This window comes from Neolamprologus multifasciatus, chromosome 18, assembly GCF_963576455.1.
Source record: "Neolamprologus multifasciatus chromosome 18, fNeoMul1.2, whole genome shotgun sequence".
Classification (NCBI taxonomy): Eukaryota; Metazoa; Chordata; class Actinopteri; order Cichliformes; family Cichlidae; genus Neolamprologus; species Neolamprologus multifasciatus.
This window is the reverse complement of record NC_140456.1, coordinates 21328452-21353210: the sequence shown is the minus strand read 5'-3', so window position 1 is coordinate 21353210 and position 24759 is coordinate 21328452. Positions and strand designations below refer to the sequence as shown.

Genomic DNA, 24759 nt, shown 5'->3' with positions numbered 1-24759 from the left:
GACACTTGTGCTGACTCTTTCCTTTGTATTCTCACTTCTTTTGTGAGGTGGACCCTTTTCAGATGATAAAATGTAGTTATGATGATGCATATCTTGATTCTGAATGTGCAGACATGACTTAAAATTGACCTCAACTGGGTATACTCATGGGCAAGCAACTTGGCACTAGCAAATTGTTGTCAAGCCAATAAAAGTTTAAGAGTTTGGTTTCAAAGTGAGATTCAGACCTCTTACATTTCAAAACACCATGAAGGAAAAGTCTGGTGGTCTGAATGGGACTTTGGTTACTACCCCCATCATTTATACTTTCTATGCCAAACAGGGTACCATCAATCCTGCATAAGACCTCTATACTCATCAATAACTGCCAGTTCTCCCCGTTGTTCAAAAGTTAATAAAAACCAATATTTCTGTGCAGTGCAACAAAAGCTTAAAATAAAATTCAACTCTTGCTTTTTTCATATTACGATAAAGCTTACACAGTGCACGTACTGCTTTTCTATCACTCACACCTTGTTTTAGTGTTTTTTTTAATACTTGCATGATATTTTTTAATTCTTCTGATTTTTCTTATAGTTTGCTCTTCCTTTACAAATTTTGCTGCTCTGCTGCCAGTAGACCTGTCCATGTTTCTGACTCATCTTAAGCTGCCAACATGAATTCTTTTATATCCTGGATATGATGAACTTGCTGTGTTGTACAGCAGCGGTCCCCAACCCCCGGGCCTTGGACTGGTACCGGTCCGTGAGTTGTTTGTAGTGATGGGATTTCTGGCTCTTTTTAGAGATCCGGCTCTTTCGGTTCGGCTCACTAAAAAGAGCCGGCTCTTTCGGCTCCGAACCGGCTCTTCAGGTTGTTTTGTTGCTTTAATTAATTTATTATTAACAATAATATAAAATTATGCACAAAAGGAATTACTAATGTTAAAAAAAGTGTTTTTATTTATGTTTATATATAAATATATGCGGTGGCCCCTAGAGACAAAACACGTACAAACTCCAAAACACATTTCTAGCATGAACTGAACTTCCAAAGCAGAGCTACTAGATCACTTAAATTACACAATTGAAAGCATGTGTGTATTGTTTGTGTATTTATACACAGGCACTCATATATATTCAAATAATTTTTTTTTAAAAGTTCATTTACCTCTTACTACCACACACCAAATCTCGTTGGTCGTTGGTACTTGCTGGCTTGCATAGCCACTAGGTAACAAAAGCTCAACACTGTGCCTAGCATCCTGGAGCACTTCTGTTGTCTTTTGTACGTGTTTTGAGTTTCTACGTGCTTCTGAGTTTTTACGTGCTTTAGAGTTTTTACGTGCTTTGGAGTTTTTACGTGCTTTGGGGTTTTTACGTGCTTTGGAGTTTGTATGTGTTTTTACGTGCTTCGGAGTTTGTACGTGATTTGAAGTTTGTATGTGCTTTGTCTCTAGGGGCCACCATAAATATACTTTTATTTATTCACTCCACATAAAATGTAATAAATAAATCATATAATACAAAAATCAACTATTCACATTTCAAATTTTAACTATTTAAATTTTCAGCTTTTTCCTTTTACAAATTTAAAGTGAAACAACACAAAACACTGCAAACCACAACACAATTAAATATAAATTAAAATATGAAAACAAAAAGAAGATGCATATTCTCTGTCATATGGGCCCGCATGAATAAACTTTCTGAATCCTTTATCATCTGCAACTGAAAATAGTTGTGGATGATTACTATACCTTTCTAATGTGAAGTTGTTGTCCCTGGCTTTCTTTCTCTCCCTCTGGCTCTGTTCCTGTGCTACTGAGTGTAACTACAGCCCCTCCCCCCTCTGCCCAGCGTAAAGCACAAGGCTCGCGTGCAGAGTGAAGCGGAAAAAAGTGCGAGAGAGAGGCTGAGAGAAAGAAAAAAACCCACGTGACGGCTCGCGATAAGGAGCCGGCTCGCGTCGTTCACGTCAGAGAACCGGCTCTAAGAGCCATTTCGTTCGCGAACGACCCATCACTAGTTGTTTGGTACAGGGCCGCAAGAGTTGAGGCTCAGGTGTGAAATGTATATTTTTCAGGGTTTTTCATAGGTTTTCAGCGTTATTTTGTTATCGTTTTTATCGTTTACTCGGTTTTCCTTGGTCTTTTCACGTGTGTTAAGAATAAATTTTCTTTTTTTGGTACCGGTATTAGTTTTATTTTGTTGTATTTTTCTGCGACACCTTAAAGGCCAGTCCATGAAAATATTGTCGGGCATAAACCGGTCCGTGGCGCAAAAAAGGTTGGGGACCTCTGTTGTACAGTTTAGCCCACAAGTGGGAAAACAGGATAGACTCGGAAAAGAAAATATACCAGGGAAACAAGGCAGAGGAGAAACTAATGAGGCCAAGGAAGACAACAAGGAAGGCAACAAGTAAATGCAAAAGAGCTGAACATGCATAAAGAAAGTGACAAACAAAACAAGGCAGAGACACAAACAGCAATGACAGGAGACCCCATCTAAGAAACCTGAGGGGAAAAGAACAACCAAAAAGAAGACAAGTTTCGAAAGGAAAAATCAAAACCATGGCACAAATTTTTTATGTTATTTATTTATTTTGTTAAGCGTGATTATATTCAAGGAAACAACACTTGAAACAATCATGAATCAGTTAATTCATCAACAAGCGGGGGAACTCTTTCCTTGGGAATGACAAGATGAAAGGCTCCAGAGAAGCTATGAAGCAAAGCTTGAGGTGAGGCTGTTTTGTAACCTCAAACTCAGAAACCAAAGCTACGGTTTATTAAAAACAACAACAATAATAATAAACTGGTAATACTCAACAACAAAAAAAACTGATTGAACACAAAGGCATAGAAAAAAAATCACACACCTCTTTTTTCCTCCACGTTTTAAAAATAGGCAGTAATTAGATCTCAGTGGAGAATTAAAAATAAATGATTTCTACTTTATTAATGTGGTCCCCCCCTCCAGTCACCAGCCTTCCTGTCTGTCTGCACGCCTGGTGCTCTCGCTCCCCTCTCTCTCCTGTCTATATTTAAGCAGCAGAGATCATAGGACCTGCACTTCATCTCATGTATCCTCAACAAATAGCACGCAGGGCAAGCTATTACTTGTATGTACATTTGTATGTGCACAAAGGTGTGTCAAATATGCATTTCTCCATTAGCAGCGATTGTCTGGAATCTAAAGCAGACACAGGGCTCATGCAACCCCAACAGAAAGGGGAGACTGTGACTGACATATTGATAGACTCAAATAGTTACTTTACATGCAGGCTGTTGCTGCTGTTGGTATGCACTACGTCTAGACATGCCAGCTTGTCTTGCAATCTGCATAACATTGGCAGACTAGTACTGCACTCCAGAATGCAGAGATCGCTGAACTATCCTGATATATTGTTGAGACAGGCATGACACTGGGATGTGAAATTGGTTTATAAATGATAAAAGTTTCAATTACGAACTGAAGAAGAGCCGAAGCTGGTGTAGTAGCAGCACAGATGGAACATATTAACACAGAAAGAAGTCGCACCATGAGTCACAGTTAACCTAGGAACAAATCCTTCTTGATGATGTCATAATTACACTAATTGACGCAGCAATAAACATGTTAAAAATGAACAAAAGTCCGCCTCAGAGGTAGGACGGTTACTTGGTTTCCTGTGGAAGCGCATTCTCCACATTCAGATAGGAAGTCTTATCTTACATAATTCGAGTGCGTCTTCTGTATCTCATAATGACAGGAAAGCCAGCTCTGTTACAAGTATAACAATTTTCTCGTAATTACAAGTTCCTGATGTTGTAATTATGAGAAAAGGTGAAGGTGGTTATCAATCATCGCTGTTCACTGAGAGACATTTGTTTCTATTATTTTCTTTCTATATGGTCTAAGACAGTGAGAGGCATTCAGTGAGTCTACCTGTGTGAACAGCAGTTAAGTCATCACTGGATCATATTTTCAATATTTTTAACACATTTTTAATCAAATTTTATGGCCTAAAGGACAATAAAACTGTCTTTGCGTTTCCTCTGCATCCAACTGTCTTGTCTCTCTCTCATAATGTCCAAGTCTTTGGAATAAAGGCAAACTTACTCTTGATAGAAATCACACTTAATGGTGCAAAAGTGAGAGCTCCAAATCATTCGTGTCCTAGCTTTAATCTGCCCGAATCTGGGAAATCACAAGATCTTCCCACTCTTTTCTTGTATGTACGAGAAGGCAAGTTTGAACTCACAAAGAGATTAGGCCACGTTGTTTTTGCCTCTTTGGGGAATGTGATGCACTTTTGAAATATCAGACAACTCAATACTCTTCTGGGATTTTCCCACATAGGGGAGGATGATCCGGGAAAGAGAAAGTTTCCAGTAAGCGGCAGTTCTGTGGGTCAAAATGCCTCGTTGATGCAAGAGGTCAGAGAAGAATAGCCAGACTGCTTCAAGCTGACAGGAACAGCAACTCAAAGAAGCACTCATTACAACCAAGGTATGCAGAAGAGCATCTCTGAAGCACATGGGCTATAGCAGCAGAAGACCACACTGGGTGCCAGTAGTTCAAAAAGTGTTAATATAAATAGAAAATAAGAGACTGGAAAACTTTGCCTGGTTTGATGAGCCTCGATTTCGACGGTGACATTTGAATGGTGAGGTCAGAATTTGGTGTAAACATCATGAAAGCATGAATCCATCCTGCCTTCTGTTAACAGTTCAGGCTTGTGATGGTGCTGCTGTGGCCTCCACAGTCATCAGATCTCAATCCAACAGAGCAACTCTGAGATGGGAATGTTTCCAGCACCTTGTTGAATCTGAGCCGTGAAGAATTGAGACAACAGATCAGTTAGCCATTTTTTTTTCTTTACAAATAAGAAATTTATTAAGAGTAACATTTGTTAATCATGTTTTCAAAACGACAAAAGGCACACATTTGTCTATTAAACTATTGTGAATACATCTGGTAAGATGCAGGATTTTGTCTCAAACATTTAGATAAAATATGGATTTCAATTTCCATTTATACAGCAGTTCTCTTATCTTTACAACATCTTAATTACATTTGCAGAACATTTATCCAAATATATATTGGTATCTTGATAAAATCAGACTTTAAAACAAATATCTAGTACGTCAAACAGTATAAAATAGTTACTCCTTACAAATTCTTAATAAATACATAAAAACAGTAAGGCAGAAATTTGGTTAACAGTTTTCCCATTGCAAAAATCACAATATAAGACTACTTATAAAGGCAATCCTACATATCAGAGTCACCCTACAGGTCAATATTAGTTCAGGAAGTCTTCCTTATCATCATTTGTTATTGTAGTAATCCTGTTGGTGGAGATTCGGTGTCCTGCAGCAGCTTTTTCCTCCAGAGCTGCATCTTCCGGGCTGAGCTTCTCCCCTTTGGTCATGACATACACAAAATATTCAAAGCCTTCTCCATAACTTTGATGTTTGATGGACCATTTATATTCCGTACGGGCATAGAGCCGTTTCCTGAAAAAAGGCTGAGCAAAGGTAACGGAGACAAACCGACCTCCAGGTTTCAGGCAGCGGCTGATCTAAGAAGGCAAAGAAAAAGCAGGAGAACCTTATTAGGACAAACAAGCACATCCTACATTACCACCAAGACACACATCATAATCATAATTTTCAACACGGTCACTACCACCTGACTAATAAGTATTTAATGACGCTGGGCAATGAATCTTCATGATTTATGTAAATAGAAAAACTTGGAATTATTTTATTTTGTGGGATTATTTAGTTTTTAGCCAAGAGGCAGGTGCAATGGGAAGGCAGGGACAGGACAGTGATATGCAACAAAGATAATGATAATATTTAAAGTGGACGTTTTAATTATCTGGTACATGCTTTAAACCTTTAGGCAAAGGCAAAGGAACAGCTTCCAAGGATTCAATCATAGTCCTTACAGGAAGTCAGCTGCTTTGGGCTCAGCGTGGCATAATGTGGACTGATATCTAGTTAGTTGGTTGATAAGACAAGGTACTCTGCAGCAGGAACGCTGTTGAGTAGAACGCTTTAAGAGCACTGCTTTAGGCTGCACTAAGTGTACTACTGTTCTAGTGAAATATTCCTGTGAATTTAAAAAACAACTTTCTCAAAGATTAATGTCTCCGTGATTTAAAGAAAAACTATTGCATGGATCAGCCAATCAGGTTGCTTTAATGCGCACAAGGTGTTTTACTCTGTAAGCCTCTCAGCGACTTGGTGGTTGCATAATGCCCCTCTCTGCGTAGGCTTGCTAAGACAATTACATGCATTTTCTGCAAAGCTAGACTTTCTAAACAAACCCTCGTTTTTTGTTTAGAAAGTATGCATCTGACTGAGTGATCATCATTACTATGATGGGTACAATGTTATTATAAAGAAGGCTGGAGCTTGGAAAATAAAACCTGAGATAATTTTTTTTTTCTCTCAAAGTAACGGTGTGGGAGAAGCAATCTTCTAAAGTGAATTCAAATCTGAGTCATAACATCTCTCTGTGGTTGCTGCTTCTTTGTTATACACCTTGAATTTTAATTACACTGACAGGCACAAAAGAAAAAAAGAGACGTGTCTCGGTAAAGTTTGTCAACCACACGCTGCTAGAGATTCACAAAGTCTTTTCGACTCTACTGGAATGATGTGAGTCTTGGGAGTCCAAAACCTCCCATATGTGTTTGGCTAGGTTAACGATCAGTGACTGTGAAGTTCAAAGTGCACGATTTACATCACTTTCATTCTCATCAAAACCACCTCAACCTCTGTGGGTGGAGGATAGTGTCATCCAGACAGAGACCACTGTGATCAGGACAGAAGTGTTGCATCGCAGGATAAAAGTGACCATTCAGAACAACTTTGTATTGATGTGCAGTGACCATTACCTCTGAAGGGACACTATAGAGCCAGCTGATCCTCTCACTGTAGGAGTGAAAGGTTAAGCTTTTCCCCTAACATGTCACCCAACTGTTACATCTGTCAAATACCAAATTATCTCAAACTGACAGAGCAGACTTTAAGCACTGAGCTTCTCAGTCTACAGTGGCTGCTGCTTAGTCACGCGGTCTGATAACACGGTGTGACAGGATGAAAACTTAGAGGGTCCCTGCATATGAATAATTGCTACTTTGATTCTCTCACCATACCAACGTGTTTATCCTTTGCGAGGGATACACGTGTGCATCGGCACAGGTTGAGGAGTAGAGTGACACGGCAAGTTTCACAAGAGGCAGAGCTCAGGCAAGCAGGAGTATAAAGACACACACGCACATTTAGTTAGACATTAGCAGAGAGTTTCTCCAGAGACATAAGTGTGTGTGGGAGTAAAGAGACACAACTCGCAGAACTCTGTGTAGACACAAACTGAGCTTTTTTTTTGTGTGTTCCATAAATCAAACGTGTCAACAGGGTGAATAACAGATTGCAGGAGAACTATTACAAGTCTGCAGTAGCTTTCTTAAATCTATTATCTGATATGACATCAGAAGATAGTTCAGTAATTTGTCTCTTAAACTCAAAACAAAACTGTTACTGATGATTCAGCCAGGGGTGGGGGTGGGGGGTGGGGGGGTGCTCTGGAAAATGTGAAGGAGGGGATATTTTCATGACCTTTAAAGCTTTTTCTATTGATAAAGAACCCCCCTCAATTAAGTAAGAAACAATTAAGTGACAGAAAGTTCCTATTTTTCACTATTTGCTGTTTTTACAGGGGATTTGCATAAAAAAGGACATTTTCTTTTAATTAAATAAATTGTAGATTTTATAATGATGGGACAGTCTAACAGTCTGTAATTTTACACAATATCATGCGTCGCTGGTTCAGGACACTTAAGGTTAAAGTAGTCTGAATGTGGCCCCACAATGTAAAATGAGGTTGACATCCCTGGTGTGAAGTGTGATTGAATACTGTCAGTGTTTACCGATCTGGCTGTGAGACTTTGTGTTAATGGTACTCTGTGCATGTGTGTGTCAACTGTGTTCTCCTATATGCCCAAGAAAGATTGCTCCAAAACAGGCCTGGGCATCCCCAGAAATATGCGGCCCATTGGAGAAAAAAGCTTTGGACCTAACCTGTTGGTCCTGATTTTTAATTTGACCTATAATGATCTGAGTTTGTCCTAAATTCATTTTGAGAATGAAAACAACTATTAGATAAACAGGTTATGATATCTGTCTGAACACACAGACATCTACTGAAAAGACAATGCAGAGAGAAGCTACTTCATGGTCTTTCTGGGTGGCTTCTTGCCCGGGTCCTGAGGGCAGAGAAGCTGGTGTTGAGCTCACGTGTGACTGTCATGCAAGCTGGGATGGAGTGGCTAAGGTCTGTATAGTACTGTGACAGAGTGTGGAGCCAATCCTCATATACTGCTGGGGTCTTTTGAGAGTTGCTCTCAGAGGAGCACGTGTATCCTGCTCTTCTCACATGATTCATCTCCACCAGCATGCAGCCTATATATGAATTATTCACTTTTCACTGTGACACAGAGGAAAAATGAGAGGAAGAGTGGAGGGGATGTTGGATATGGGATAAAATATGTCATGTAAGGCAAAGAAACAAGAAAGTGAAGAAGATGTTCCAGATGAGGGACACAAGATAAAAGTATTTAAAACTGAAACCTTTTTATGTTCAGATTTACAACATTTTGGGTAAAAGCAACCGCACTAGTTGTCTTCCTGACAAAGCTAAACTAAGCTAGGCTGAAATAACTGTCAGCCAGTCAGGAAGCGCAGAATCCACACTTCAGTGTTTCTCAAAGCTGAATTAACTGAAGCAAGAAATAAAAAATGAAAACAAGATGGCAAACACACCACTGCTGCCTTTCCCCCGTCTACACAGTAGGAATGGTGAACATGTTAGCTCACAGCTGTTTCCACTTAGCACACAAACATGACTGGTTTGAATCATGTTTCTCTTCAAAACATTTATCGAGAACGCAAATGGTCCCAGTAAATGTTTTACTGTGTTCTTCTAGTTTGACATGAAATGAATTTGGATGAATGTTTGACTTGATGTTATTATCTATCTAGGCTCTTTGAAGACGTCTCCTGTTGGTGGGGCTTCACTGGTGGAATATTTCACTCACCCTTAGGTGGAAGCTTGCTATTACTAGAACACACCGCGTGGAAGGCCCTTATTGGTGAAATATTAATAGAAAATATTTAGTTTATTCATGGACTCTATTTTATTCCCTGATGTGGGCCTGTGTGCCAAACTGCGTTGGAGTTTTTACATAACCTTGTTGTGAAAATAAAGACATTTTAATTTTATTTTGAAAAGAGTATCTTGGAGTTTTTGATATTCAAGCCTATATATATCCCTTCCAAAGAGCACCTCAAATATGCTATGCTGCCAAAAGTATTTGCTCGTCTGCCTTCGCACACTTATGAACCTGAGTGATATCCCATTTTAATCCATGTGGTTTATTATGATATAAACAAGGTTTATGAGTGTTTATGGGAATTTCTGACCATCCTTCCTGAAGGGCATTTGTAATGTCAGACTGATGTTGGAAGAGAAGGCTTGGCTCACAGTCTCTGCTCTAATTCATCCCAAAGCTGTTCTTTCAGGTTTAGGTCAGGACTCTGTGCAGGCCAGTCAAGTTCTTCCACTCTAAACTCGCTCAAACATGTCTTTTGGGACATTGCTTTGTGGACTGGTGTACAGAGATGTTGGAATAGGAAGGGGCCAAAATGTCTTGGTATGCTGAAGCATTAAGAGTTCCTTTTACTAGAACTAAGGGACCGAGCCCAACTCCTGCAAAACAACCCCACACCATAATCTCCCCTCCACCAAACTTTACTCTTGCCACAATGCAGTCACACAAGTACCGTTGTCCTGGCAACCGCCAAACCCCGACTCATTCATCACATTACCAGATGGAGACGCGTGAGTCGTCACTCCAGACAACACATCTCCACTGCTCTAGAGTCATCAAGTAGCGGTGTACTTTACAATTTGTATTGTGCTTGTGATGAAGGCTTGGATGCAGCTGCTCGACCATGGAAACCCCTTCCATGAAGCTTGTTATGAACTGTTCTTGAGCTAATCTGGAGTCCGCACGGAGTTTGGACGTCTGCAGAAAGTTGATGACACCTGCGCACCGTGAGCCTCAGCATCCACTGACCCTGCTCTGTGATTTCATGTGGCCTTCCAATTCATGGTTGAGATGCTGTCATTCCTATTTGTTACATTACCACTAACATTTGACTGTGGAATAATTAGTAGCAAGAAATTTTCATAACTGGAATTCACTGAGCTCCTGAGAGAGCGACCCATTCATTCACAAATGTTTGTGAAAGCAATCTGCATGCCTAGGTGCTTGACTTTACAGACCTGTGTCCATAGGCGTGATTGGAACCCTGAAATCAATGGTTTGAATGGGTGAGTGAATACTTTTGGTAATATATTGTAGAAATGGGTAGAATCCATGGAGTACAACTTATCAAAAACAATTGACATTTATTGGGGAAAATTGAGATCTTTAGGAACTAAATATATAAATTTGTGTGAGTCAGTATTATGTGTATATTTAGGCTGTTGTCAGTCTCGGGATGCCAGAAAATGCTGTTTTGTTGAAAGTTGGTGGAGTCTCACAGAAATGCATGAGATTGTCCTTTGTCATCAGTACTGTGAAAACCTACCACAGATTTAACGAGACCAAGCTTGTCACATTTAAATGCATGTACCATGTGGCACCCCCTCTCAAGATTCAGGGTGGAGTGGTTTATTTTAATGTAAAACCACAACCTAAACTAAAACTAAACCAAGTAATTTTTGGTGCTGTAACCTCACCAAACAGTCAGTGAAAAAAATGAAACGAAGCACAAGAGAAGCAACTTGTGATTTTTGCCACCTCCACTCCTCGAGCTTTTGCTGCTCTTTCAAACAGAACCACCCGCACTGACCTAGCTGATGCTTGGAAGTAACTGTTGCCAAAGGAAACTTCCTGTGTATCATATAAATGTTCCTTTAATACTGTACATTTTAGCAGTTTTCTCAGAAAGTCCCTTGGCTGTCACATTTAACTTTACGCCAAAGTGCGACTCGCATTTCACTGAACTGCAGTGCGAGTTAACATCCTCCTTGTCAGGCGTTGTGTGGAGGCGAGGAAGAAGGAACCCAAACGCAGGACTCACAGGTAGGTGAAGACTGGTGGAGGTTTATTATAAGGAGTGGAGGAACAGAGGGTGAACGGCTGGAACACTGAATGGCTGACTGAACTGAGAGAACACGGGGAGGACAACATCACACGAACATCAATGACACGACAAAGAACGAGTAGAAACAGAAGACTTAAATACACAGACTGATGAGGCGGCGGCGGCCGCTGAGCAGGTCCGGTGGGCGGCCGCGAGGAAGGCGGCGGCGGCCACTGAGCAGGTCCGGTGGGCGGCCGCGAGGAAGGCGGCGGCGACCGCGAGGAAGGCGGCGGCGGCCGCTGAGCTGGTCCGGTGGCCGGCCGCGAGGAAGACGGCGGCGGCCGCTGAGCTGGTCCGGTGGGCGGCCGCGAGGAAGGCGGCGGCGGCCGCTAGGAAGGCGGCGGCGGCCACTGAGCAGGTCCGGTGGGCGGCCGCTGAGCAGGTCCAGTGGGCGGCCGCGAGGTAGGCGGCGGCCGCTGAGCAGGTCCGGTGGGCGGCCGCGCCGGCGATGACGTCCAGAACGTGGCTGGGGCGACGGTGCGGCAGCCGCAGGACCAGGCGAAGCAGAGGCTGACGCCGAGGCTGACGCCGAGGCTGAGGCTGGCCCAGGCGAAGCGGAAGCTGAGGCTGGCCCAGGCGAAGCCGAAGCTGAGGCTGGACCAGGCGAAGCCGAAGCTGAGGCTGGACCAGGCGAAGCCGAAGCTGAAGCTGAGGCTGGACCAGGCGAAGCCGAAGCTGAAGCTGAGGCTGGACCAGGCAAAGCTGAAGCCGAAGCTGAGTCTGAGTCTGGACCAGGCGAAGCAGAAGCCGAAGCTGAGTCTGAGGCTGGCCCAGGCAAACCAGAAGCCGAAGCTGAGTCTGAGGCTGGCCCAGGCGAACCAGAAGCCGAAGCTGAGTCTGAGGATGGCCCAGGCGAAGCAGAAGCCGAGTCTGAGGCCGAGTCTGACCCAGGCGAAGCAGAAGCTGAGGCTGAGGCTGGACCAGGCGAAGCAGAAGCTGAGGCTGAGGCTGGACCAGGCGACGGCACGGGAGCCGGGGGTGACGGAGCCACAGCTTTAGGGCCAGCGGGCGCGGAAGCCCCTGGCTGGGGACAGGCTGGGGACAGGCAGGGCCAGCGGGCGCGGAAGCCCCTGGCTGGGGACAGGCAGGGCCAGCGGGCGCGGAGGCCCCTGGCTGGAGAGCGGCCGGGCCAGCGGGCGCGGAGGCCCCTGGCTGGCAAGCAGGAGGGCTCACAGCTGGCTCTGGGTGCTGTGGCTGCAGGTCCGGGAACTGAACTGACTGGACGGGAGGCGACTGAACTGACTGGACGGGAGGCGACTGGACGGGAGGCGACTGGACTGACTGGACGGGAGGCAACTGGACTGACTGGACTACAGACTGGACAGACTGGAGGACGGGAGGAGACTGGACTACAGGGGACTGGAGGACGGGAGGAGACTGGACTACAGGGGACTGGTGGACGGGAGGAGACTGGACTACAGGGGACTGGTAGACAGGAGGAGACTGGACGACAGGGGACTGGAGTGAAGGCTGAAGAGCAGGTGAGGGAACTGACTGGAGTGGAAGCTGAACAGCAGGTGAGGGAACTGACTGGAGTGGGGAAGCTAAGGGATGAACAGAGGTTGGCGATGCTAATGGCTGAGCTAATGACAGAGTTACCGAGGGGGATAAGATTGCTGCCTGGGCTAATAAGACTGGTGCCTGAGCAGGGGACACCTCAGCCAGCCTAACCAGGGACAGTGCGAGGGCGTGAAAGGCTGGATCAGGAGGTGGATGAAGAGGTGTAGTAGTAGGTGAACCGGTTAGCTCTTCCAAGCCTCCAGGGAGGTCAGGCTGGGTTGAGGCTGCCCTCAGCCTGGGCGCTGGGACAGGCACGGGAGGTGGCTGGACACCAGTCACCCCCACCCGGGAAACAAGAGCGGATGTGGAGGTAGACTGCGTCGCAGCTGCCTTCCTCCTGGGAGCTGGCACCGGTGTGGGTGTAGGCCGGGCCCTAGACATCTGAGGAGGTGAAATGGCTGAAGAGGAAGGCCAGATCTGGGCTGCCGTGCTGGTGGGGAATGGCTGAGTGACGGGTGTGGAAATGGTGACCGGGTGTGTGCTACTGGCAGGTTTATCAGGGTTTGGTCTGTTTTTTCTGCCACCACGATCTACAGTCTTTGTGGGAGCAGCGCAGAAAAAATCTTCCCAGTCTACATCCTCCAGGAGGGAAACTCCCCATGAATCGGTGGTGGATCTGTTATGTGTTTTATGAGAACAATCAGATGACGGATGTGGAAAACAGTTAGTGGAACTCACCACCGGGAGTTGTTGAAAATAGTCCATATTATGGCGGCGTGTGCGCCGCTTTCTCCGGGAAGAGGACGCGGCCGGGGTAAACAGCTGAGCCTCTGGCGTGGTAGCCTCCATTGAGCCGAGGTGGGAGGCGTAGCCGCGGTGCCGTGGCGAAGGTGGAGGTCCGGCGAATGAGGCGGCAGGTGTGTGAACGAGGAGCGGAGCGGCGAGAGAGGGAGCGGCCGAAACGCGGCATGAAACGTCCGCTCTCCGCGGCAAATGCTCCGGGGCAGGTGAGGCAGCAGGTGGGGGAACGCGGCGTCTCCGAGGCCCGCCCAGAGCCAGGCGAGTCCCTCGAAGACGTGCTCTCTCTCCGCGAAGAGCCGCTGTTTTCCCCTGACCACCTCTGCCCAACGGGAAAGCGCTGCCACCTGCCGCTCGTAGAGGTCCGAGTCCGCTGGGTCCCAATCGTGTCTTCGTGGCACGGGTCGTGTCATTCTGTCAGGCGTTGTGTGGAGGCGAGGAAGAAGGAACCCAAACGCAGGACTCACAGGTAGGTGAAGACTGGTGGAGGTTTATTATAAGGAGTGGAGGAACAGAGGGTGAACGGCTGGAACACTGAATGGCTGACTGAACTGAGAGAACACGGGGAGGACAACATCACACGAACATCAATGACACGACAAAGAACGAGTAGAAACAGAAGACTTAAATACACAGACTGATAAGGATGATAATGAGAGACCGGTGAGTACACAGCTGAACATAATCTGGCTAATGGCACGAGACGAGCTGACACAGGAACAAACAGGAAGTGAAAACAATGATGTGGGAAAACCGAAAACACTGGGTCACCAACCCAGGAACCCTGACACTCCTGACTTCATCACTTCAGACATTATTCATGACATTGAGATGTATGGCTGCACTCGGTGCCTTTGGAGTGTAACTCCAGAATCTTATGTCACAGGTGACTGATGTCACTGCAGCCCAAGAAGACACTGAACTACAGCAAACGAGTCAGCTATAACTACTGTAATACCCACTGTTTGACAGTGAGGTTGGCAGTTAGAGGATGGCAATAAATTATCTGATGTTTCAGGTCATTTTACACAATGTAATACATTAGTCATACATCAAATTACCTTTTGTGTTTACAAGATACATTACTAACCCAGATTCTCACACTCAGCATGGGCCTGTATGAATGCATACACTGAAAATCCTCATGAGGAGGAGGATGATGCTCTGAGTGAATTGAGTCATATTTATACAAAGTCTGTATGCAAATCAGCTCGTGCATGGCAGCCGCTCTGACATGATGTAAATCACACACACAAAAACAGAATCTCATTTCTTCAGGACAAGTGGAGAAAAAAGCAACAAACACAAGGAGTCACATATTGGAAATAACAGATGGATAAACTGGGATTTATATGAAAATGCAGTCAGAAAAACACGGAGGCTCTTTTCAGTCCGTCCACTCTTTGTCAAACATCTGTAAGCTGATCCCAAGTAGGACACAGGGTTCCTCCAGAGGACAGGGGTAAACCACTGTGGTAGTATTCATTTTCACACACTACTGAAGTGCTGCCCCAAAATACACAAACACACCTGAAAACACAGCTGAGATACACAAACACACAATGACACGCATGGACCCACACACACCTACCCCCCACACACACCAACAGGTCATAGCCTGTTCTGAATTATTTAGCGTGGCAGTTGAAGCTTGTGTCCAAGTCACCTGAAGTGTCCTTGAATGTATAAAGAGGAAAATATGAGAGCACGGAGTTAAGTTTCCCATGAGATTTCCCAGGTACTCCCACTGACACCTTTGGATAATTTATCTCTTTGTTATCATTCCCTAGAGGGAGTTCATAGCGAGAAGAAAATGGAGCACAGCGTCAGTTCAGGCAGGCCATGAAGTTAAACTTCACCACAATCCTGGCATATCAGTTGATCTCAATGCAGCTGAAGGCTCAGCTGATACTTTCCATGCATCTAATTTATAAATCTAAGAAGAAAACAATGTTTAGGCTGCTTAAGCCCACTCACATCTGGTCATCTGTAAGCTGCTGAGCAACCCACCTGCACCCCTGCTCAATCTGACTTAACCAGCTTTTAACTGATTCCTTGCTCTTGCTCTTGCTCTTCCCGCTGTAAGCTTTCCACGTACTGGCATGGAAGCGTGGAGCGGTATCAGGACAGAGCCACAGTGCCAAATATAAATAAGAGCAGATGGTAATAATCTTCTTTTGGCTATGGCAGTCCTGATGGAATTATACATCAGTAAGTTTTGAGCTAAAATGCATTTCGTTGTCTCCAGTGTCTTTGCAGCTTTGTCTAAAATGGGATTAACCTAAATTTTATATTTAAGGAGCTCTTTTCCATATTCACATAGTTTATTGTGCTAATCTAAAATTAGCGTCCCTGCAACATTCATATACAATTTGTTAGCTATTACCTGCTTACATTTCGGGCAACACCATTAAGATCAATTTTGCACAGTTTACTGTGGCCAGGTAGTCTTGTTAAGCTTACTGATGAACCAAACTGACCCTATAAGTACAATGAACTTCAAAAGGACTTATATTAACATTAGGCCTCTCTCTTCTGATTCCCTGTTAGTAAATGATTTAATAATTGATGAACATGTTGATTTATTCTGCTATACAGAAACTGTACAGGATGAATATGTTAGTTTAAGTGAATTGCCACCTCAAAGTCATACTAATAGCCCATTTCCACTAGTACCTACTCGGCTCGACGGCCGTTTTCCATCACAATTGAGTACCACCTAATGTGCGTAAGGTCGTTATAGCAACGACTGTACGTTTAGCAGCCAAAAGTCCCGTGACATTATTTGTATGCAACACAAACGCCGGACCGGCTGCTTGGTTCATGGCTTTTTTGTCATATTCAGGGACCACATTGTTGTTTTTTGTATAGTGATTTCCCTTGTTGCCGGGTTTCAAAAATGGCAGTTTTGATTTTGGCGAAGAAGATGCTCTCATGACTCATTGAGCAACGCCACTGAGTAGCCAGTTGGTGGTATGCAGTCCGTTTACATCACATTTTCGGATCGCCTCAGATAACTTGGGATCCCAGCTGAATAGGTACTAAAAAAGTACTTGGTACCAGGTACTACCATCTAAAACCCTAAAAACCAAGTAGAGCCTTGCCGAGCCGACCCAAGTAAGTACAAGTGGAAAAGGGCTATAAACTGTCAGAATCCTCAAAGCACAGGTCGAGGAGTAGGAGTGACTGCAATCTTTCACCCTAGCCTATCAGTCAACCAAAGACCCATTTGGTTCTTTATTTGAAAAGCTCTATTCTAATATGTAAAGGCCTGGATGAAATCTAATTCACTACGTCTAAATTCAAATAAAACTGAGGTCTTTACTTGGTCCTAAAAATCTTACAAACAAACAAACATGGTAACTTAACTATTTTATTAGGTATTTACTTTGGAGGCTTCCCATGATGCAATGAGCATTTCTTCTTCACTCGGGTCTTTTACCTGTCTGTCTGGTTATGCATCACTACTGTATTTAATCATTAGTAAATATTAAATTCATCCTCTTTCTCTCATAGTGTGTCTTTTATCTTGTCTCTCTATGCTCTCTTCTCTTCCCCTTCACTCCAACCAGTAGCAGCAGATGGCTGCCTGTCCCTGAGTCTGGTTCTATTGGAGACTGTTTTCCTGTTAAAATTGAGTTTTTCCTACCAAGTGCTTGCTCACAGGTGGTTGTGTAATTGTTGGTGTTTCTTTAAATTTTGTAGGGTTTTTACCTTCCAATATAAAGCTGTTGTTGTGAATTGGTGCTATTTAATAATAACTGAAATTAAAAGATATGCAGCCAAACTAACATTTAAGATTTGAGAATAAAATGCAGGTTTTGTTTTAGTCTATTAAAAAATGTCAAGAGCCAGTGAGAGAGTTCTGGAAACGTAAATATTTTAAGGGGACTGAATCTAAAATGTGGTCATATTTTAGATTTTAGTGTGGAAGAAGGTTTGATTGAACATGGCATCTCTAATAAAACTGCCTTATGACCACGACATCACTGAGGGCTTTAGAGCAGGAAAAATATAATAGTTTATGTCTGCAACTTGAAAACAACCTGTCAATAGTGCAAATCAATGCTTTCTGTGTTACCTGTCTGCTAAAATCTCAACAGATTGTCAAGCCGCCATGTAAGCTGTATCTGCAGACAGTAGTCAAGTTTCTTCCCCCAAATAAATGGCCTGTATTTGTATAGCGCTTTTCTAGTCCCTAAGGACCCCAAAGCGCTTTACACAACCTGTCATCCACCCATTCACACACACATTCACACACTGGTGATGGCAAGTTACATTATAGCCACAGCCACCCTGGGGCGCACTGACAAATAAAATATCTTGTTCAAAAATTGGCAGTCAGAGTGGTTGAAACAGAAAGAAACACTGCAGACTGCTAAAGTTCCCTCTGTACGTCAACATTTTGGCTGATTGCATCACTGTTTTCTTAAGATTTGTTATGCAAATCATGCATGCCAGTGTGTACACTCAAATACAACCGACAACAAATAGAAAAACTATTTGTTTTATATGTATTGTATGCATTAGAACTGCATACTACTATATTTTGCTTATGAGATTAAGTCTTATAATTATCTTGCATGAGAGTAATAAGGCACGTAACAAAGATGTTCTTAATAAAAAAGAACAAATATAATAAATATATGTGAGAACTACCAGTCAACTTTTTTCTGGATAACTACAAGAATTAGTCTGGTACATATAACCTGAAGAATCTAGGTACTGGAAGAAACAGATCAACTTATTTAAACCTTTGAAATATTAACTTTGTATATGTCAGTCTAAGTCCCTGCCTGACCTTTCCACATTAGTCAGAGAGAAGATAAGCTGTGGAGCCAAGAAGAATGACATTTTATTCACTCAGCAGTCTTTCTTTCTCCAGGTGCGCACTCTGAATTTCTCCTATTCACTGCTTTGTCTTTCTGTCCTCACTGGGCTGCAATATCCTCGGTTATCTCCATTGTCTCTCCTCGCTGAGCTCAGACTCGCCTAAAGATACTGTATATGAGATAACTGATGGTCTCTGGTGGTCAGATGAGGACAAGGTGACAGGTGGTCATAACTGTGATTTCACTCTGCAAGACCTTTAAGTTGCATAATCTGGGTTCATCTGAGATGGAAATGTTAAGTTGCTCACGAGCCCTGAACTTCTCTAGATATTACTCAACAGAGGTGCAGGCAAGGAAGCAAATGTCTGCACAAATAAAGATTTATTATAATATTAATTTGTGCCAGTAATATAACAGTGGGTCACAGCTAGCCAGAAATTGTCCTGCGTCCTGTCTCTATACTCAGGCAGCACCCTTGCATAATGCAGCTGATGCAAAATACCACAAATTACCAGCTACTGTGGGTTGCATGCAAGAGGACGACTTCACAGAATGACCCTGTTTTCCAGACGCACTTCAACCTGTAGAGAACCCATGCAGGCACAGCGAGAACATAGAAATGCCACACAGAAAGGCCCCGGCCAGGTGGTGAATTCAAACTCAGAACTTTCTTGGTGTGAGGCTATCGTGCTGTCTTTGGCGTTACATTTGCAATTTAAATGTACACTCACCAGACAGATTGTTCGGTACATCTGTTCAACTGCTTGTTAATGCAAATATCTGATCAGCCAATGACATCTCAGCAACTCACTGCACTGTCACGAAGATCTGTTGAAATTCCAACTGAGAATGGGGAACAAAAGTGATTCCAGTGACTTTGAACATGGCCTGGTTGTTAGTGCCGGACAGGCTGGTCTGAGTGTTTCAGAAACTGCTGATCAAGTGGGATTTTCCCACCTCTAGATTTTATTGAAAATGTCCAACATGGACCAAAAGCTCTGAGGAATTTTTCCAGCACCTTATTTAATCAATGCCATGATGGATTTCGGCAGAAAAAGGGGGGCTTAGATGGTTCTGGTGACTGTAGGGTTGACATGGCATCCAAATAATTTAAAGCTGATTAACTTTATTAATGTATACAATTGTATGTCTGTGAGGGGAAAACAACTAAAAATGACTGAAACAACAGTGCATATAAGATACTGCTGTGATCATTTTCATATGTCTTTAGAAATATACTGATTGCTTTCATAGGAGTTTACATACATAAAAAGAAGCTGAAAGGGGGAGGAGTTCATCCTATGCTACCTCCATTTCTCAGGTTTTTCCTTGCTATTAGAAATTAAAACTCTGTGGACTCAATATGGAAGCTATGTTGGGTTGATGTGAAAGTAAGGAATCTACAAGTGAAATTTTATTTAACACCATGCAAACAGGAATATGTACAACTTATACTTCTGTCATTTGATAACACCTGTATTATATTACTATCCTTTTTCTTCTTTCAACCTTTAAATTCACCAGCAACAAAAAAGTTATACTTTGTTGCACCATGGATAAAGTAGGAGGCCAGATTTTGAAAGGAGAGCGTGCTGAATAAAGAAACTGAGTGTCAATTAACGTGTTCACTTTAAAATGCTTGTTAAGTAAAAAAAAAAGCTGCCATCTGTTCCAAGCTGAAGGTAGAAGCTGAAGTAAGGGGGTGGGACTGTGAGGGGCAGGCAGAGGTGGAGGTGGCGCTTTGTGCGTGCCTGAGTGTGTGTGCACCCACTTCACTGTGGGTGAGGCAGAGCTGATCAGTGGGTAGAGACAACAACAGAGCGCTATCTCTGGACAACAGACCTGGATGGACCACAGCCTACTGTCTCCCTTAGACGTACCGTTAACACATACACACACCCGCACATTCACTTGCATGCCAACCACACACACACACACTTGAAGTGGGGCAAACATATTTAAAAAAAGCAGGGAGGAGGTGCAGTTTTTTATTTAGGTCATATTTTCACATCATATTTTATAATTTCCCTCCCATCTTGTTTACTGGGATCATGTAGCTCTGCAGCCCCCTCCCTTAAGGAATGTGCATTTGAAATCTACCGCCTCCCTTCCTTTCCATTTCACCTCACCCGAAGCCTGCAGCCAAGCATGTGGATGGCAAAAACGTGTAAACGTCTTGAAGAAATGAAGAGGGCGTGGGTGAGAGAAGCGTGGAGGAAAAGAAGGACAGGAGAGAAAATAAGTGGGGGGAGGGGGGTGCTTATTCAATGTGGGTCTCCTAACAAAGCAAATCTGCTCTTCCCTTCAGGGGTGCAACAGCCTGCTTTGTTTCCTCCATCCCTCCATCCACTGTTTTATCCATCCCTTTCTCTCCTGCTTCTAAAGAGCCAAATGTGCAGCTGCTATGAGGAACCATCTGCCCCGAAGAAGCTTCGTTTTATGTGCACGCGCAACTTTAAACTCTGTCTACAACAGAGAATATCAGCGACTGAAGGTCCAGCTCTATCTGAGTTGAACTGGCGCACATGACAAGCACAAAGACGACACAATAAACAAGCAAAAATTTGATTACGCCTTTAACGTTTACACAGCCCCTTATTCCCACAGGGAAACTTACAGTACTTGGAGCAACAAAAGATAACAGAGGAAAACGTGACAATGTTGGATTCCCTCCTCCCATCCTCATCTCCGCCCTCCTCCTTTTCACCCACCCACCCATCCTCCCCTGAATTTTCCTCTCCTCCTCACCCCGCATCGCCTCCTCCACCCGTTGACTACACAGATAAATTATACATCAGAAACCTTCTCCTCTTTTCCGCTCTCTCCCTCCACATCCACACACCCCCTTTAGCTTGCTGGGACAAAACTGCTTGTTTGTGCTCGACTACATGTGCGTGTGTACTTCCAGCTCGTGATGCGCTGCCAAAGAGCTGCGCCGATTCCAAAATGACTCAACACCTTTCTGACACAAACCTGAGTGCAGGTTGTGCGGCGGGCTCGCGGAGGCTCGAGCTACAGTGGCAAGACGACGACAACAACAACAACAAGAGCACGCCTTTCAAATAGGCGCATCTCTCCCTCTCATACCTTGCGTTGCCATGGAGATGAAAGTTTTGTGCTGGTCACAGTAACATATGTAGGTCAAAGCGGGACACCTCTCAAAACAAAAACACCAGGCGGTGGCGATGGGAAACTCACGCCTTCATTAGGCAAGGAGAGAAAGTGAAAAAAGTTCAGATAACGAGCAGCCCTGAGAAAACAGCTCCAACGACGCAAAAGCACACTGAATATTTACTGTGGAAATAAACAGAAAAACTTATCTGAGATGTAAGGCTTTCATTTTTTTTTTAATCACTCTGGCGAGCACATTTGTGTGTCAGAAGTTTTTCTCGACAGCCTTATTAGTGCACTGACTTTAGGTGTATGCAGGAGTTCAATAAAAGACAAGGAGTCACTATTATCTGATACTAACTGCAGCTCTGAACTGGGTCACTGCTGATGCATTTACAAAGGGCTTCTTCAATGTTGAAGAAAGCTGAAAAATGAGGGAAACTCTTGTCTTCGGGCTAAATTTGAATGGCGTATCCGTGCTGTGAGATGTGATATTAGCATTAGTGTGTGTGTGTCCGTGAATGCGTGGACCCGTGTCTAATTAATCAGCATCTTCAAATTCGGACGCCACATTCTCTCCTCGTGGCACACTGAGCTAAAATTAAAACATCTGTGTCTTCTCCTTTTCATCCACTACAACCATCTCAGGCTTTAATCTCCCATTTCTTCTGTAGCTCTTGCTGCCTCCTCACCCTTCCTGCCTTCCCTTCTCCACTGGGGACCAGACAGAGGTTTGCTTTAATTACTGAACTACTTTTCACACCGGTGGAAAAAGACGGAGACACTCATCAGACAACCACACCCGCCCACTGTTATGCTCCCAGCATCCCTGCGCTGCCTTTCATGCACTTTTTCCCTTGCGTTTGTGTGCCTGCGTGAACGTTTGCTTTGTGTTTCATTTTCGGAAAGCTTCCTCTAAAAACGCCTCATGCGAGGTTGCTGCTTATAGCAGATACACAGCAGAACATTGCTGCGGTCAAAAATGCTAAATTAATTAAGCGATGTTTGCTATTCTTGGCTCGGTATGATGAAATAAATGATGCAGACTTTGAGAAAAACTTGGATAGGAAGGCACAGAGTCAGCGAATGTGTGATTAATAAACTCATCTGCCTTTCAGAACAGTTGGAAAAAAAATTGTAAAGCTTCGGGGAAATAAGAACTGCAGAGAAACTGGAGCAAAACGTGAGCGCCTGGTACAGTGACACGTTTAGAAGACGGCAGAACAAGAGGAGGGAGGGTGTTCCCCTCTTTTTTGTGGTTCACTCCTTTTCACACCCTCTACATCTCTGTTTTCTTATTCGCTAAATCTCACAACACATTTTAATTTTAATGCCATTTGCACGGCAGCTAACGTTTTTGCTGCTTTAACCATTCCTTTTAAGCCTTATGTTGCCAGAAGGAAATGTAAACGTCAATGCACGCTGACATATATTCTGAATAACCAAGAGCCAAAACAGAAACTGCTCCATCAATAGTTCTTCCTCTCCCTTTATATGGCAAGCCAGGGATAAGGCACCTGGCAGTAGCTGAAGAAGAAAGCAGAAACCGCAAGTGAGGCAGAGAAGGAAGGAGGCTGAAAAGGAAGTAAAATGGGCCAGTGTGTCTGGCTGCTGAAGGGGTCTCTCGTGGGACTTGGAAGGCGGACAGGACAGCCTGGTGGAGGTCCCCGTAGCACACTAACACAGTCCAGTCCATTCAGTGGGCCAGTAGCACAGGAAAGCTGCTAAATATTACAAGACACAATAATAGCACCTGAGGAACTTAGATCAGATGACTGAGTGACGGTTTAAGAAGTTGGTGTATGATTAGGGCTGTTTTCAACACATGAGGTGGCATTTCTTAACAACAGCTGCATTTGTTCATTTTAGAAAGGTTTGTTCCGCTACGATGACAGCTAGAAAAGAAGAGTTGAACTTTAACCCAAATGCTTCTCTGTTGGGACACACAAAGTCTAACGGAGGACCATCAGTGATGTGCAGAACCCCTTTGGACTGAGACAGTTCCTAAACACATGATCGTGTCTGATGATGTAGCTCGGGAAAGGCTCCTCTGTTCCCTACATTTAGACTCTCTTTTGCTTCGTTTAGCTATCCTAACCCCAATAAACATAAGATACAGCGTTAAGAAGCACAGCGCCTGAGTGTTCTTTATGGGTCAGTCACACCAGCTTATTGATTTGATCAGAGTTAATCTGCACTGATGAGCACACCTACAACACATTTGTTTGCAATAGGGGGTTCGACTCAGGTGGTTGCCAACTGGTTGCACTGTGGCTATATCCCTACACTGTATAAATGCAAGATTGCTATGTAAGCGCCTGTAAGTCTGCAACTACTGCGATCACTATTTCTTGAAGAAATCCATGAGATGCTGGCTGGAGTCTGAATGGAAGTTAATGTAAATTTTTGTTTACCATTCATTTAATTTGTATGAAATAAATATTAATACAAATCAGTTACTGTAATACATAACATGATCATTTATTTCTAGCAGTTGGCAGCATTTGTGATATTCAGAGATTTAGGACAGCTGACTGCTGTGTTATCAGTGACAGATTATATGTAACTGCCAGCTTGGCTGAAAGCAGACTCTCCATCTTATTGCCGTGTCATCACCGTCTTGATAGATCGCAGTGGTTTTGAAGACAGCAGCTAACTGTGTGTGGTCATAGGTCTGGTCTTTGTCTTTGGGACAACTGACCGTGACTGTAGCTTTATTAAAACAAATAACAAAGCTGCTTCTGCTCCAGGTCAGCAGCACCAGACAGAACAGTATTTGCACAGACAAATGATGTTGCGAATCAAGACTGCCCACAGTGAAGGCATCATGAGGAAAAAACATGTATGTACATATGTATGTATAATGTCTTGGTGACTTTACTACACAGCTAGTGCATCCAAGAAATGCCTCTCCTCCTCTGCTGCTTTTATTTTGCACAACAGAATTTTCTCTTTTATAATGTCTGTGGATAGTTGAACATCAGAACTGTATCCCTCCTACTTTAAACTAATTGAACTTGACGTAAAATGGGGTAAAATTTGTGAACAGCAGGAATCGTAGCATGTTCCTCAGTAAAATATGGAGGGTTTATTTTTACAACCAAATAACATCCATCCATCCATCTTCTTCAACTTTATATACGTCTGCTATATTTGCACAGATTGTTTGGCCAGCACAACAACCAACTGGCTGTAATTCGGATTGCTGTATCCCATTAAGGAACACGTTTCTGCTTCTTAATTTTATTTTCTGAATATAGCCATTTACAGGTTCATTTTGTAAACTCTGCTCTAAGAATGTCTGCAAAGGTTCGACCCTCTTTCATT

General features: G+C 43.6%; 1 protein-coding gene across 1 annotated transcript in view; it reads right to left on the bottom strand.

The window, feature by feature from the left end:
- Positions 1-4830: 4830 nt before the first annotated feature.
- The window catches only part of ece2a (endothelin converting enzyme 2a), a 105228-nt gene continuing 85299 nt past the window's right edge, over positions 4831-24759 (bottom strand). Inside the window, 2 exon segments of the mRNA XM_085141988.1 lie at positions 4831-5273; positions 5275-5547. Coding sequence (XP_084998114.1) covers positions 5256-5273; positions 5275-5547 — 291 coding nt within the window. The 3' untranslated portion in view covers positions 4831-5255.